The following is a 13,791-nucleotide window of genomic DNA, read 5'->3' as shown; positions in this document are numbered from 1 at the left end:
ATTAAATATTCAGTCAGTCTAAAAGTAGAGGAGTATACCAAACCAAATATATTTACTTCTCTCACATCCACATTTAAGTAGAGAAACACCATTGTAATTATCTTTTGAAACATCCCTGAGTAACTATATCTACAGAATTATTACTTCAAAATCACAGTCTGCTATTCTAGTCCTATCAGAAGACCCAAATTTATTCCCCTTATGTGGGTGAGGTTTCTCTAGCATCTCATTCTTTCCTCTGCTAGTCTTCATGCAAAGAAGCACTCTTCAAAGGACAATACATCCCAAGTGGATAAGTGTAAGCATTTTCTAAGTGTTTCTCAATATTTAATTTTGTAGAGCTGCCTAGTCACATGTTGCTGGCATTCTTATTTGTTTCCAGTTGCTATGCAGTTTCAAATGACAATGAAAAGTGTATGGACCAGTTTTCTAAAGCTGCTTTCAAGGCAAGCAATCTGTGCGGCTGCTCCTAAGAAAGTGCCACAGAGGATGGAAAGTCGCCTATTAATGGGTGAGCCGTGCCATAAAACAGCTCAAGAATGATGGATAAACACTTGTCTGTTATTCTTGGATATAACTACCACCCAAGTCACAGCAAATTTCACTTGATGTGAGCCAGTAACCTTGGAGCGGGCTTTTTAGCATACCTACACACTGTCCCAGGCACATTTCTGGCATGTAATCCAGTCATAAAAATGTCTTCAAATGCAAACTGAGAGAAACAGCAGCTATCTATAGGTTAACTCTGGATATGCTAATACCTATGACTGAAGAAAAGAGAAGACCACCTGCCAAACTCTTCTCTGAATATCCTGCAATTCTATCCCTCACACACGCACACAAAAATCCTTAAGATGCTGTAGGGGGCCTCTGAAAAAGGTCTCCACCTCTAATACTTGTTAGAGACCTACAGAATTCACAGTGGTTCAATATTTGTTAAATTATACAGGCCATTTTGCTTAGGATTGTAGCCATGGTATGCAAGTGAGGACAAAAATGCAGTGGCAAGAAAAATATTGCATGACAACAAATGTTTAAATGGGGACTACTCTGACAATGGATTTGATCTTGCAAACCATTAATCATGCAAGTAGCCTTGGCTGGCTCAGGTCTGTGTGCATTTTCAGAGATATTTATATGAATGCAGATGAGCAAAAGCAGATTATATTTATATTTTAATAGCTTCTACAGGGCCAAGTAACACTCTACATTAAATACATTATTCCTGTTTAAAGGCATGACAGGTCTGACCACAGACACTAAATGGCCTACTTCCATAAATGTTTCAGCCCTGTTTTCTACCATTGTTACATTTGCCACATGCTCATATTCTGATTAATTCTGAGAACTGAGAGCTACCCCAAAATTGCACAAATCTTGTTCTGTGGGTAGAGCCTCCCAAGGCCACATGGTTTACCTTCACTATAGAACATTGCTAATATTATAGTATAATGTCATTCACCAGTGTCTTATAATTGCTGAGTATTAAGAAGCACCTTTAAAAACACTTCACAGGGTGATTATTGTGACTGTAATTTCTTCTGACAGGATGAGTCTGCTATACTATGTTGACAAAACACCATCTCGTTAATTCAAATGCCATGTGCTCTAAGAAACAATTCTCTGACATTAGAGAGTTATATTAATTGTTACTCTGCAAAAGAGAGAGAGATGTATAATCAATATACTGGTCTAAATCCTGAAATTCTGGTTTATTCTTCATTCAGTCGTAACGCTGGAAAATTTTATTAACCTTATATGGAATTTGGCTTAGCAATGAATTCAGGATTTAGCCACTCTCTGAAATATGACATCTACTTGAAAGATGGCTTTCACTTCATACCAAATACTACTGATGATCACATTCAGAAACTCCCAGTTTCTTAGAGCAATGGATTCAGAATTTGTTTATAGCTCACTATCAAGCACCCAATCATGACATCCATGATCAGTCTTAGTAGTACTTTACTTTAATAGTCACATCTGCATGAGGGATCCCTCTGACATCAGTGGAGCAGGGTGAATAGTAAGGTGCTGCCTGCTTTGATTAAGAATGGCAGAACTGAGCCAATGGTATTCTGTATTTTGTACATGAGGCATGGATTTAGTGAAGGAACTACCACCCCTGCAATGATACCACTTTTATGATGCATTGTGCTCACAAAGCAGCACAGCCTCATCATAAAATAAAGGCTGCACCTGCCCTGGGACACCTGATAAAAATACATCATATGCACATACAAATCTATAGTCTTGTCATGATGCTAAGTACTAGTTGTACTGATTCAGCCAAATGCCTGGTGTAACTTATTGAATTCTATACATTAATCTTTCCCCTGGATCCAAGTTCAGTGTAAAGTACAACTAGGCACAAAAAGACAGTGCTTGTTATAATCAAAACAAATAGAAATCTTTATGGACATTTTCAAAATATATATTTTTAGCTATACACTGCTAAATAGATCAAGCATGCCACAGAAATCACCAAAACACCTGAAGATTTATGTGGTGCTATGTTTCTCTTGTATTTGTGACCCTGAGTCCCTGTAGTGAATCATACTGGCATTTAGATTTTCCCATTTTGCAGCATTTACATTCTCTGTGTCTTGAATGAAAGGAGAGGTGGGTGAGAGCACATTGCACTGAATGGAGTATTCTCCAGCTGCATCATCAGTAACACAAGGGAGACAGATGGTTATGGAACATTGCTTGGCAAAGACACTATGACTTGATGATATCTTCCCTAAGTTTCAGCTAAGAAATTAAGTAAGCAGAAACTGTACATGTTAAAAAAAAAGGAAAAAAAAGAAAAAAAAAAGAAAAGAGAAATCTTCTTTAATTGTGATATCTTTTGCCAGAAGATAGCTTCAGGGCTTATTAAAGGTGGAGCTAGGAATCTCTTCCCTTAGTTTTCATGTTTCCAAGGCTCTTCTTCAACAACACTGAAGTCTGCAGATTTGCCATTGGTTGCCAGTGTTACCTGCAAGTAATTATCATCAACAACTGACTTAAAGGTCGAGGCACTTTGACAAGAAAGGTCCTAAGTTTTATATGGAAGGTCATGATATTTACAGGAATTATATACACCATGTCTTATTACATATGTAAAACATATTTATTCAGAATTCACAACACTCTCAAATAATGAGACTCCTGTTCATTTATTATATGGACTAGAAAATAGTTGCAGTAGGAAAAAGTTCCTTTCTATCTCTTACGGATTTCTCTGAATTATTTTTAAAATTACTTTTTTTTTTTTTTAATGTAGAAAGTAATAATTTTTCAGTCAAATTCCTTAGTAAGCAGAATACGTGATGCAAGGACATGAAACATATGCAAGGCCATAATAAAAATAGATGTGTATCTATAGAAACTACAATCACACCATATTTAAACAAATGGAGGAGAAGATATGCTATGGATGTATTGTTGATCATACCACTATTTCTAATGATGTGAAAGATTTTGGCTATAGTCAGAACAAACATTTAAAGTAATGCTATGTTTGTCTCAGACAAAGTACAGAAAAACATCACTCTTGCCTGTAAAACTATGTGCTAAAGGTTTTAGCTTTTAAGGATGTTAGAAGACGTATAGTGATCTACCATCTCACAGTAAATACTAGCCAGTACATTACATCCCAGGAATCAATATAAATAAATCCATGCTTCAAGAAAGATAGTTCCAGACAAATTACTTAAAAAGTTTAAAAAATGTAAAATGTCAATTTGATTTTTAAAAAGTGATCTAGATCTTTATAACTGTGAGAGAACCTTTCATTTAACTATAAATGGATGGCTCACTCTTGCCTAACTTACCTTGTAAGTTAACATTCTCAGCTTCAAATGAAAACTTAAAGACAGCTGAAATTCCACATGCTGGATAAACTGGATGTATGGAAGCATTGGGACATGGACACGTGACAAAATGCACTGATTTTTGAAACAAAGTCAGACTTTTTCTTAGATAAGTGAAAGGGGGAAACATGCAAATACAGGAATGAACAACTTATTCAGAAATGAAAATCATATAGAGTCATGTGAAACATGATAGTAAAAAAATACAAAAATATCATGCACTAACAACCACTCTGCCCCCATATAAAGGTAAACTACTTATTAAAAATATACATTGACCATGCAAAGTTATAACTACTAGCATTATACATAGAATATATTACAAAAAGTAAATAGAAAGGACATGCTAGTAGATTAGCTTTACAAAATTCTGACCAGAGTTGCAGTGAGCTTTTCAACCCAACAGTGCATTTGGCTGGATGAAGAGTTATCTCTTCAGATTTAACAGCTGGCTGTTTTGAAGTCCCAAATCATATACTCTGTAGATGACTTCCATATGACCCAAATGCTTTGCAAATGTCAGCATATATTCATAGCTTATAAAGAAGATCGTAACATCGCATCCTTTTGACAGCTTGCCAACAGGCACATGGACAAGTCAAAGGACCTGCTCAGACTCAGTCTTGTGCTCAATCCAGTAAACCCTGGTTCTTTTCATGAGTTTAAAAGTGCAAAATGAGATCGCAAGCAGAGCACACATAAAACAAGGAAAATGGACAAACACTTCTGTCTCATAAATCACTGGTCCCATATTTTAATTAAAAGGTCTGGTTAGGATGACATATCACACCATTAATTCAAGTGTTTGAGGTAAGCTAATGCCTCAACTGAAGGAAATGATATGAGAAACTGAAGGAGAAAAGAAAGAGCAGCAAGTGTTGCATCAATGGGCTAATACTTTCTAGCTTAACTTGGATCTCTGTGCAAATCTAAGAGACTGGAAGGAGATAAAATTATCAGTATTCAATTCCATGAACCTATTTCAGACCGATATATAGTAGCTAAATTTGTCTTAAACCCACTGAAATTAGCATAGTCTATTTCAGTGAAAAACAGTTTTGCAATATTTTTAAAAGGAGTTAACCAAAAAGTGTGTTTGTGCACCCGTGACTATTTTTAATGAAAAAAAATATTCTATCAAGTGAGATCTTTCTTTTCAGAAAGCTTCTTTTTCCTTCAAATTTTTATCTCTTCTGTGTCCTTTCCTTTTTTTTTTTTTTTTAAGAAATAGAAATTTAATGACAAATTTTAATTTTGTGTAAGCATGTATTCTTTTTCCTTTTCAAAATTATTTTTCTTTAATTTCTCTCATGGAAAAAGAGCGGGTCAAAAGAGGAAGGGGAGAGCCATGTGAGAACAAAATGTTTGTTTTAATTTTTAAAAATAATGCTATTTAATATGTGGAAGATTCAAGGAAAAAATGAGGATAAGATGAAAGGTTTTTGTTTCCTGAACTCAGTATTACTTGAAATGACTTTGAATTACCTGGAAATTCAGTTTTGGCCTGACATTACCTAGAAGTAAGAATTAGAAAAAAAAATATTCTAAAGAACATTTCCAGCCAGGCTGGAGATAGGTGAAAAAGATGGAATAGGACTTACAATACAGTGATCTGACAATGGACTTAGTGTAGGAATTCACAGTTAGAATCTATTTGGATAAATGGCTAAGGTAGGCTCACTGGCAAATTCACTGTGTCAAAGACAGTGTACAGGATCACATCAGAGTATTAATAAATACAAAAAGGACTATGAAATTAAAAGCTCCAGCTTGTTTCACTTTCTTTCTCCTCCTCTTCAAAAACTCCCTCTTGATTTTTAACTGCCCCATCCTAGTGGTAGGTGCCTACTAAACTTTTAACCACTAACCTCCCCAACTGTTTTCTCATTCAACTGGTGGGGTTTCCCAAGCTCACTTTGCTCTGATCAAGACATTATTACTATTAATAATCCATGTTAGTTACAGCAAGGATTAGAGAAACAATACAATGTTTGTGTCTTAATAACTTAGGAAAAATGACAGAAGCAAAGCATAAGCATGCTGTATGAGTGCAGGAGCATTCTGATGCTAAAGTGCATTCAACATGTCCATCACCAAGCAGCATATAATGGATGGCAGTCAGCAAATGACATCATCTGAATCTGAATTGCATCTACCCTTCATTTGGGTTGGGAATTTAAGTTCTGTGTTGCCATAGGAAATTAAGTAAATGTCCATAGAAGGGGATGCCATACTCTCTGTGTCTTGGCATATTCCACAATATGCTGCCATCTTGCCTTTTGATATGTAAACAATATACATGATTTTTTCCCCTCAAATTACAACTTTTAAGAAGAGTGCAAAAAAACATATTTTGAACTGCTCAAACTCATTCAAAATGTCTGGGGTTCACGGACCTTGTCACATTGTTATTTGCAGAGTGATTTGAAAAATACATGCAGGTTAAAAAATAAGACAAAATAAAGCATGCAGTGCTATATACATGTCTCGATATCCATAAATGTGAAAGGTACCTTGCACTCATCTACTATGACTGAGTTGTGAGCTGCAAAAACACATTGGTTTGAGTTGTTTTCCCTATGATTCTTCATGTCATCATAGATTGACTGAGATTTGGTCATTTCAATGTCTTCATGCCCTTTATGATGGGAATCAATGGTGTCAAGTTCTGCCTTGGAAAGGTGGTAGACAATGCCAGCACCAAAAGAATCCCCCACTACATTGACTGACGTTCTCATCCGGTCCCTACAAAAGAAGCAAAAGACAGAGGTTGAATGACATGAGACGAAGAAAAACTAGGGCATGGAAGTCCTGTTAATGTTACAGCTACTGCATTTATTTCAAAAAATTTAAGGCATCTTTAGAACAGAAAGATAGGAGCTTTCAAGTGAAATTGAAAAAGCTTACTTTCCCAAGGAACTTGTTCAGACAGGGAGAATGTGCAAACTCTAGCTGCTCATACTCATGGATTTTGGCAAAGAACATGCACTAGAGATACAGTCAAACTGCAGAGCTGTGCTTGACTAAGATCTTCCCAGTGCCTGCTTCTGGAGCTGGAAGTTTCAGTGCCAAAGGCTTACATCATTTCCCTTTGTTTAATGTGAATTTATCAGAGCACTTAATGGAGCCAGATAAAAGGATTTTGGATCTGATTAAGTGTTCTCACTTCTGGGACAGATTAACAAATGGCCTCTCCCTTTTATTCTCAGTGAGCAAACTGTGGAGAAAAGAAGCCTGCAATATCTCCATAAAGCTCAGGCCATTGAAGCTCCTCTCCTGGCACCATCTTTACAGGTGGTCATCTGCTAGCATGGCAGCATGCCAACTCAGACTACTGTACGCCAGAGCTTGGCATATGAGCCAGACAAATATAGGTCATGGCCTACAAAACGATGAGTCTGTGATGGTATTTCAGTAAAAAGTGCCCCTCATTGTAGGAGGGTGCCAACAGAGGCTCACATGCTTCATTACAAATAAATGTGCTTGTTGGCACTTCCTGGACAAGCTGCCATTGGACAGGCACACCACATTTCTCCTGTCTTGTTTTTAGAGCGTGGCTCTATCTGTCAGAAGTGAACTCTTCGTTGTGGATTTTCAGAGTTCTGGCCCAAACTTGACCAAAGTTCTGCAAAAATGTGAGATGGTCTTAAAGAACACTGAAGTACTATGGGCTCCTGCTATCTTTCCTGCTGCAGGCAGGCTGCATTACACATGTTGAAATCATTTACAGTCTGATTTGCCTCTTCATATCTGAACTAAAGCTAAGGCTCCTAAAAATCTTCTGATCGATGTTTACAATTTAAACCTACTGCAGCAGCTGAGTCTAGCTTTGTCAAATAGGTCAGAGAAATGATTAATTCTCAGAGGTATATCCACAAAGACTAACTTACACAAAATGGGCAGGTTGAACAGTGTGGACATTTACCGAGAGACAGAAAAGCCAGCATGCAAGACCCCATTTCCCATGCCAGTGATTAATTTGAAAACACTGTTTCTAGTATGTCTGGTACTAGGTTTGTGTGACATGTCCTTTTCCCATAGAACACTGAGGAAAAAAATCCTTAAACTGATAAAACTGACAAACACTGAGAAAAAAAACCTCAAACTGACAGATGTTCACTACTTGAGCCTGTTCATGGCCACACAAACTTTTGAGCCCCTTTGAACATCTTTACTATAAATATCTGTAAATCTGCCTTTCCCAGCTGTGGAACTGTATTCCCTTTCAAGTTTCTCCTCTCCCTTCCTACATAATCAGGCTTATTTAGAGCTTGTGGTATACTGTGTTAGTTGAAGCAGTCTTTTGTCATCAAAAGAATACCTACAAGGAAAAAACCCTGCCAATAATCCCCTCCAAAACCAAACAAACCAGCAACCCATAGGAGGAAAACATCCTACCAGTTTTGCTTCACACAAATGAAATGCTTTATACAGTTCTCATCCCATGCCTGTGAGAGGCATATTTTGTATGAGTAGTATTAAATTTTGAAAGGATTCATGGATGCCAGATGATGGAGAGGTAGTATAGTATGCCAAAAAAGCAAGGTGGAGAGAGTATATAAACATAATTTAGGCACAATTCAAATTCTGAAAAGGTTGTTTGAGGAGATGTTTCAGCCCACGTGCATGTACTACTGGCCAAGAGATTCAGTGATACAAACTGCACACTGCTGTAGAACATTCTTTACTGCATGAACTGGAGTAAATAAGTAAGTTCTTCATAATAGAAAGGACAAAGTCTCAGCTATCATGAATCAACAGCAAAGTGCCTTTGACGTCTTTTAGGCCAAAGAAAACCCTAAGAAGAACCAAGGCAACTGTACTTACTCTTTTATTAAACACAACCAACCAATTCCAGCTATGCTGGAAAAATGTAAACAAAATCAACATAGGAAAGTTGCAGTCTAGTGAATGACTTGCCTCAATACAGCTACTTCTGCCTTGTCCATGACAGCTTCCGAGAGGAATAATGGGACTGAAAGTCGAAGTTCTCTCTCAAAAGCCCACTCAACATCTGGTAGGAAGACCAGGTGACATGTTTAACTTGCCTTACCTCTTTGTCATTTTAGGCAAGAGCTCCCATTTTCTATAGTTTAATTTGATTTATATAAGGTCCTGTTCATAAAATCCAGACATCAACTGGGTCTGAATATTCTGAATTTAGATCTAAAGCCAATGAACAGAGTCAGAACTCAGGCAATCTTTTTCTTAGTTACTGAATGAAGGTTTAAATACTGGATAAGACATCAAGACCATTTTCTCTAATTCCTCTCTCTTCACTGCAAAATACCACTGTATTTGAGGTTGTGCTATGATATTTGCCAAGCTTGTCAGTTTCACATCTAGAAAGCAGCCAGCTTTTGTCTAGAGTAAAAGAAACTGGCATATAATTACTGTCCTAGTAAATGTCACTGCTGTGTTGTGCCTAAACTCAGAAACTACTAGCACTGTGAAATCTTTGGAAACTTGTCTGAGCTGACACTGTGTATGCATGCATGGGAAAGGGAAAGGTTGAGTAACCCAATCACTAGATATTGAGGAGGCTTGAGAAGAAATTGATACAGAAAAACCTTTTTGCTCCACTTTGAAGGAGAGTGCATCAAGTTTAAGGACAATCAAAAGTCAGCTTTGTGTTACACCATGGCCAAATACTGCAAAACTGGTTTTGGTAACACCACAGTTTCAGATGATGGTAATACTGTAAAATAAATTGATGTTCTGATATTTTGAAAAGCTCATAGAGTAAGATACTATTTAAAAATTTCATTATCTGTAAGTGAAATGTGATAAAAGAGCTATTTCAAGTATTTCTACGTGGCTGGTTGCATTTACACACTGGAACTGGGTCTTAAGTATTTTATTAACTTTTTCTTCTACATTCTGTTAGAAATACTGTTATAATGTTACTTTATGATCTAAATAGATGGAAGAAAACAATGTTTGTAAGTAAAGAAAATACGCTTTTGTGACCTTTCGTATCAGATATTCTTTAGGTCTGGTTTGTGTGTCCAAAAGCTTGCTCAAAGTTGGCTTGTGTGCCTTTTCTTAACATTAGCAATGTCAGCAGCATTTTCTTTTCCATATCTCATTACATTATCATGGCTACCACAGCATAACCACTGTGGAAAATGATGGAAAATAAAGCTATTAGCTGTTGACATATGTTAATTAGCACAACACACCAATAAACTTTGTCTCAACTTCACAGCACTAGTGGCATTACACAGAGCTTTTCATGTCCTTTTTGACTTCTTTTCCCTTTTCCCTCTACCTTTCAATTCTGAATCACACTGCAATTGCACTACTGATTGTTAGGCCAGAAGAATCCGAACTCATCTGTTTTTGCTGGTAGGTTCTTTTGCCTGGCATTTATTTTGGAAAGGTACTTAAAAATATTTCTTTCAGAAGTATTATCCTTCCTATACTTACATTCTTCACTGCTACAGCTACACAGTACAGATGTTTTTATTTCCTAAGCAGGGTTGGATGGGCTGGCAGTAACAATGCTGCTGAAGACAAGCCTGAAATGATCCACCTACTAGTGGATCAGAACTGCTGGTAAACACAGCTCTGAGGTTTTCTAGTGTGGCTAGAGCTTCTCAGTCCACAGGAATATTTTTAAATGACATTTTCCTAAAAAGAAACTGAAATGACAAGCTCCTTTTGCACATCCTCCTACCAGCTGCAGAAACCTACCTATTTGTCTTACTTTGAGAGCGAGTCAACACATATATTTAAAATCAGTGTGCACCTCTCTTTTGCTCTCCTCCTCCCAGCTTCAGATTCCTATGCAATTTTCCTGTTTTCAACCATGATCTGATAAATATAATAAACCCACAGAATACCACATTTTTCCCTGTGCCAGCTGTAGTCTGACTGCTGAATTCTGCTTCATTTCACCATTCTGAGTGATGATATCATGTTATTCAGTTGCATATAAAATATGTAAGTCATCTTTTCCCTTTGCCTGCCCAAGCTGTAAATTCCTCTCCTATTTTAATCTGAAGCATAAATTGCAACTGCACACTATTCTTCACAACTCTTAGTGACAAGATAGGTAATAACAGATAGAGTACAGTAGTAGATCCAAAGCATGTCAGAGGATTGACCAAGTCCTTTAATTCTTCTCAATGAGCCAAAAGATAATAATAATAATAATTTACTATTTTATCTTCACATTCTCAACTCTGCTACTCTGTCTTGTACAATTTTAGTAGTATATCTGGCACTGAAAGCTAACAGAAGCAGGCAGTTGAGGCTTCCAATGTAGGAGAAAAATACACAAATATTAATAGTAGAGTGGTACCTACATCTCCCCTTCTGGGGACTACTGCTGGCACAACAGAAATATATATCTTTACTACTTAATATTACTGGAGAGATGGCTGTTGACCAGAATATACTGTGCTGCAGCAGCACAGGACAATATAAAAGCCTCTAGAAGCCAGTACAACTTAGAGGACTACTGACTCCTTGTCAGCTCTGTGCAGGTGACAGAATGATATTCATATCATCAAACAAGATAAAGTATATGGCTTGTCATATGCTCTGTCTATATTTACAGCTTCTGTATTCAAATGTTGAAGAAAAAAGGCTTTGGTAAAGTCTGTTGGTTAGCTGTTTCATGTCAGAGGACCTGCAATGGAGCTCAAGGTCTTGAAATGAAAGTCAGTTCTTCCAGTTTGAGGAATCTGTCAGTAAAATGACTTAAGGAATGACCTTCCCTGTTTCAGTTTGCTTTCTTATTTATCTTTGGCTAACATCCTGCTCTAGAACAGTTTCTTTTGTAAAAGTATTTTACTTTATGTATAGAAAGAAATCGAATTCTCCACTAGGAGCATAAAAAATTTGATAACACAAATGCCCAAGTCACCCTGTAACTTGCTGACAACATCCTGATGGAACCAGTATTTTCAGCATTCATCCCTAATATTACATCGGAACTATAAGAAACAGAAATACAAAGATCAGAAAACTGTTTTGAGCTATGTCTGTGATGGAGACACATCATCAGGAAGAAGAAAATATGTAAGAAGATCCTTGGCTCATACAGACAGATTTCAGTAGCTCTATAACAATTTAAATCAGCTGAGAAGCTGCTTTATGATGTCTCCTACTTCATCAAATAGCCTATTTTCTCCTTTAATTCATCTGTAGAGTCTTGTAGTTCTTTAATATTAGTTGCTGAAAAGCACTAAGGATAAACCTTGCTTCACTACTTTTTTTCTGCACTGAGCAGCAGAGTCAGCACAACTTACAAAAGCCAGTCAACAGCGACAAGCAAACTGATGTCCTGGGTAGGGAGACCCACTGCGGTAAGGATCAGAAGCATAGTGACAAGTCCAGCGCTGGGAATACTGGCAGCTCCAACACTTGCAAGAGTGGCAGTCAGACTGCAAAAACAAAAATAAAATGGAAGTAGCAGGAAAAGGAACATACACTTTCACTGTATAGTCATGTGATCATTAGGAAGGTCTTATTTTTTAATCAGTTCTTCCCAAAAAACTAAAGACTATATGATAAATCATGGTAAGCTCAGGCCATAGTTTTCACACTTGTGTTTCTCCAAAAATATTTATTATGGGAGGGGGAAGATCTGTGGATTTGTTCCGAGAGTTGTGAGAGAGTTGTCTAAGAGATTTAAGCTCTGTAAGTTGGTTAGGACATTCAAATATTTGGACTGGTGCTGCTTTCTGAGCTCTACCAAAACATCAAGGGTACAGAATGCTGAGTTTTGATCATCCAGACTTGCTGAAGTTCGGTGGCTACAGGCTGAATTTTAAGGGTGGTTTATTTATGTTTATTTATGTTACTTGAAGACTGAATTGTAAGGTAATGGCTGGAAGTGGTTATTATCAACTACAGAAGAGTAAGTCTTTGTATCCAGAAGTCCCAGAGCAGAAGACAGTGGTGTACCAACCATATATATAAATCACCCTAGATGACAAAACAAAATTCATCTTATTGTTTCATAAATCCAAACCTGTCTTTGTTTTTGCCTCTCATTTTTTGATGAAGACCTCTACAGACAATGTATGTGCTCCAAATATTTCTAAAATACAACGCAGACCATAACAAATATCAATATCATGAAAAATAAAATTTGTCAGAGAACAAGTGAAGGGGCAAAAAACATGGAAGAGAAAGAAAGGAAGAGGGAGGGAAAAGAAAATTGGAAAGGAGAAAGGAAAAATAAAATAGGAAAAAGAAAAAGGAAAAAGGAAAAAAAAGAAAAAATGAAAAAAAAATACCCACATAGAGTTAGACATCCCTTTGCAGGAGTTTCTTCAGTGTTAAAAGGCTTTAATAAAAGAAAGGTGGGTGAAAACTAAAGGAAGAAGGCAAACTTGGTAGCCTTCACTTGTGGTTTTCATTTTAACTATTCAAAATGTTAGGCCTGATGTCTTCATCAAGTTTTCCATTGTCAATTAACTTTACTTGCAGCAGTCATAGCTTTGCCGTTATTTTTTATTAGCCACTCTACCTAATAGGTCTTAAAACTCCATTACAGTAAAGAGTATTCAATCACTCTTATCCATTTTTAATGGGCACTTTCCTTTGTCTATCCAGATATTCAGCTTAGTCCTAGATATGACAATTTGGTATGAAAAGATATGAGCTATTTTTTGCTAGGTTCAAGATAAAAAGTCTAGGAGTATCCAGATGATGCCACAGGCAATCTCACCCTCAGGCTGGGCTGTTCTCAGTCTATTTGGTTTGCTCTTCATCAAAGTCAGAAAAAGCACAGGCAAATGTAAATACTTTGATAAATTTTCTAGGTGTGTTTTTTTCTTCCAATGTATATAAACAGATACATTCTAGAAAGTTAATGCTCCATATATCACTTGTAGCATCCCTCTATAATAAAAAAGGCATTGTATTGGACTGAGAATGCTGTATTTCACGTTGCATTGTCAACTGCAAAATCATGTAA

The 13,791-nt window shown here is 36.8% G+C and overlaps 1 protein-coding gene across 1 annotated transcript in view; it reads right to left on the bottom strand.

The window, feature by feature from the left end:
* Positions 1-2,492: 2,492 nt before the first annotated feature.
* SLC1A2 (solute carrier family 1 member 2) overlaps positions 2,493-13,791 on the bottom strand; it is a 33,032-nt gene continuing 21,733 nt past the window's right edge. The window contains exons 8-10 of the mRNA XM_080344642.1: positions 12,116-12,250; positions 6,371-6,602; positions 2,493-2,980 (exon numbers count right to left, since the gene is read on the bottom strand). Of these exons, the coding sequence (XP_080200768.1) occupies positions 2,906-2,980; positions 6,371-6,602; positions 12,116-12,250 (442 nt within the window). The 3' untranslated portion in view covers positions 2,493-2,905. The remainder of the gene's footprint in view (positions 2,981-6,370; positions 6,603-12,115; positions 12,251-13,791) is intronic.

Source organism: Nesoenas mayeri (assembly GCF_963082525.1).
Source record: "Nesoenas mayeri genome assembly, chromosome: 5".
Taxonomy (NCBI): Eukaryota; Metazoa; Chordata; class Aves; order Columbiformes; family Columbidae; genus Nesoenas; species Nesoenas mayeri.
Note: the sequence above shows the minus strand (reverse complement) of the source record. Positions and strands in the feature narration are given on the sequence as shown.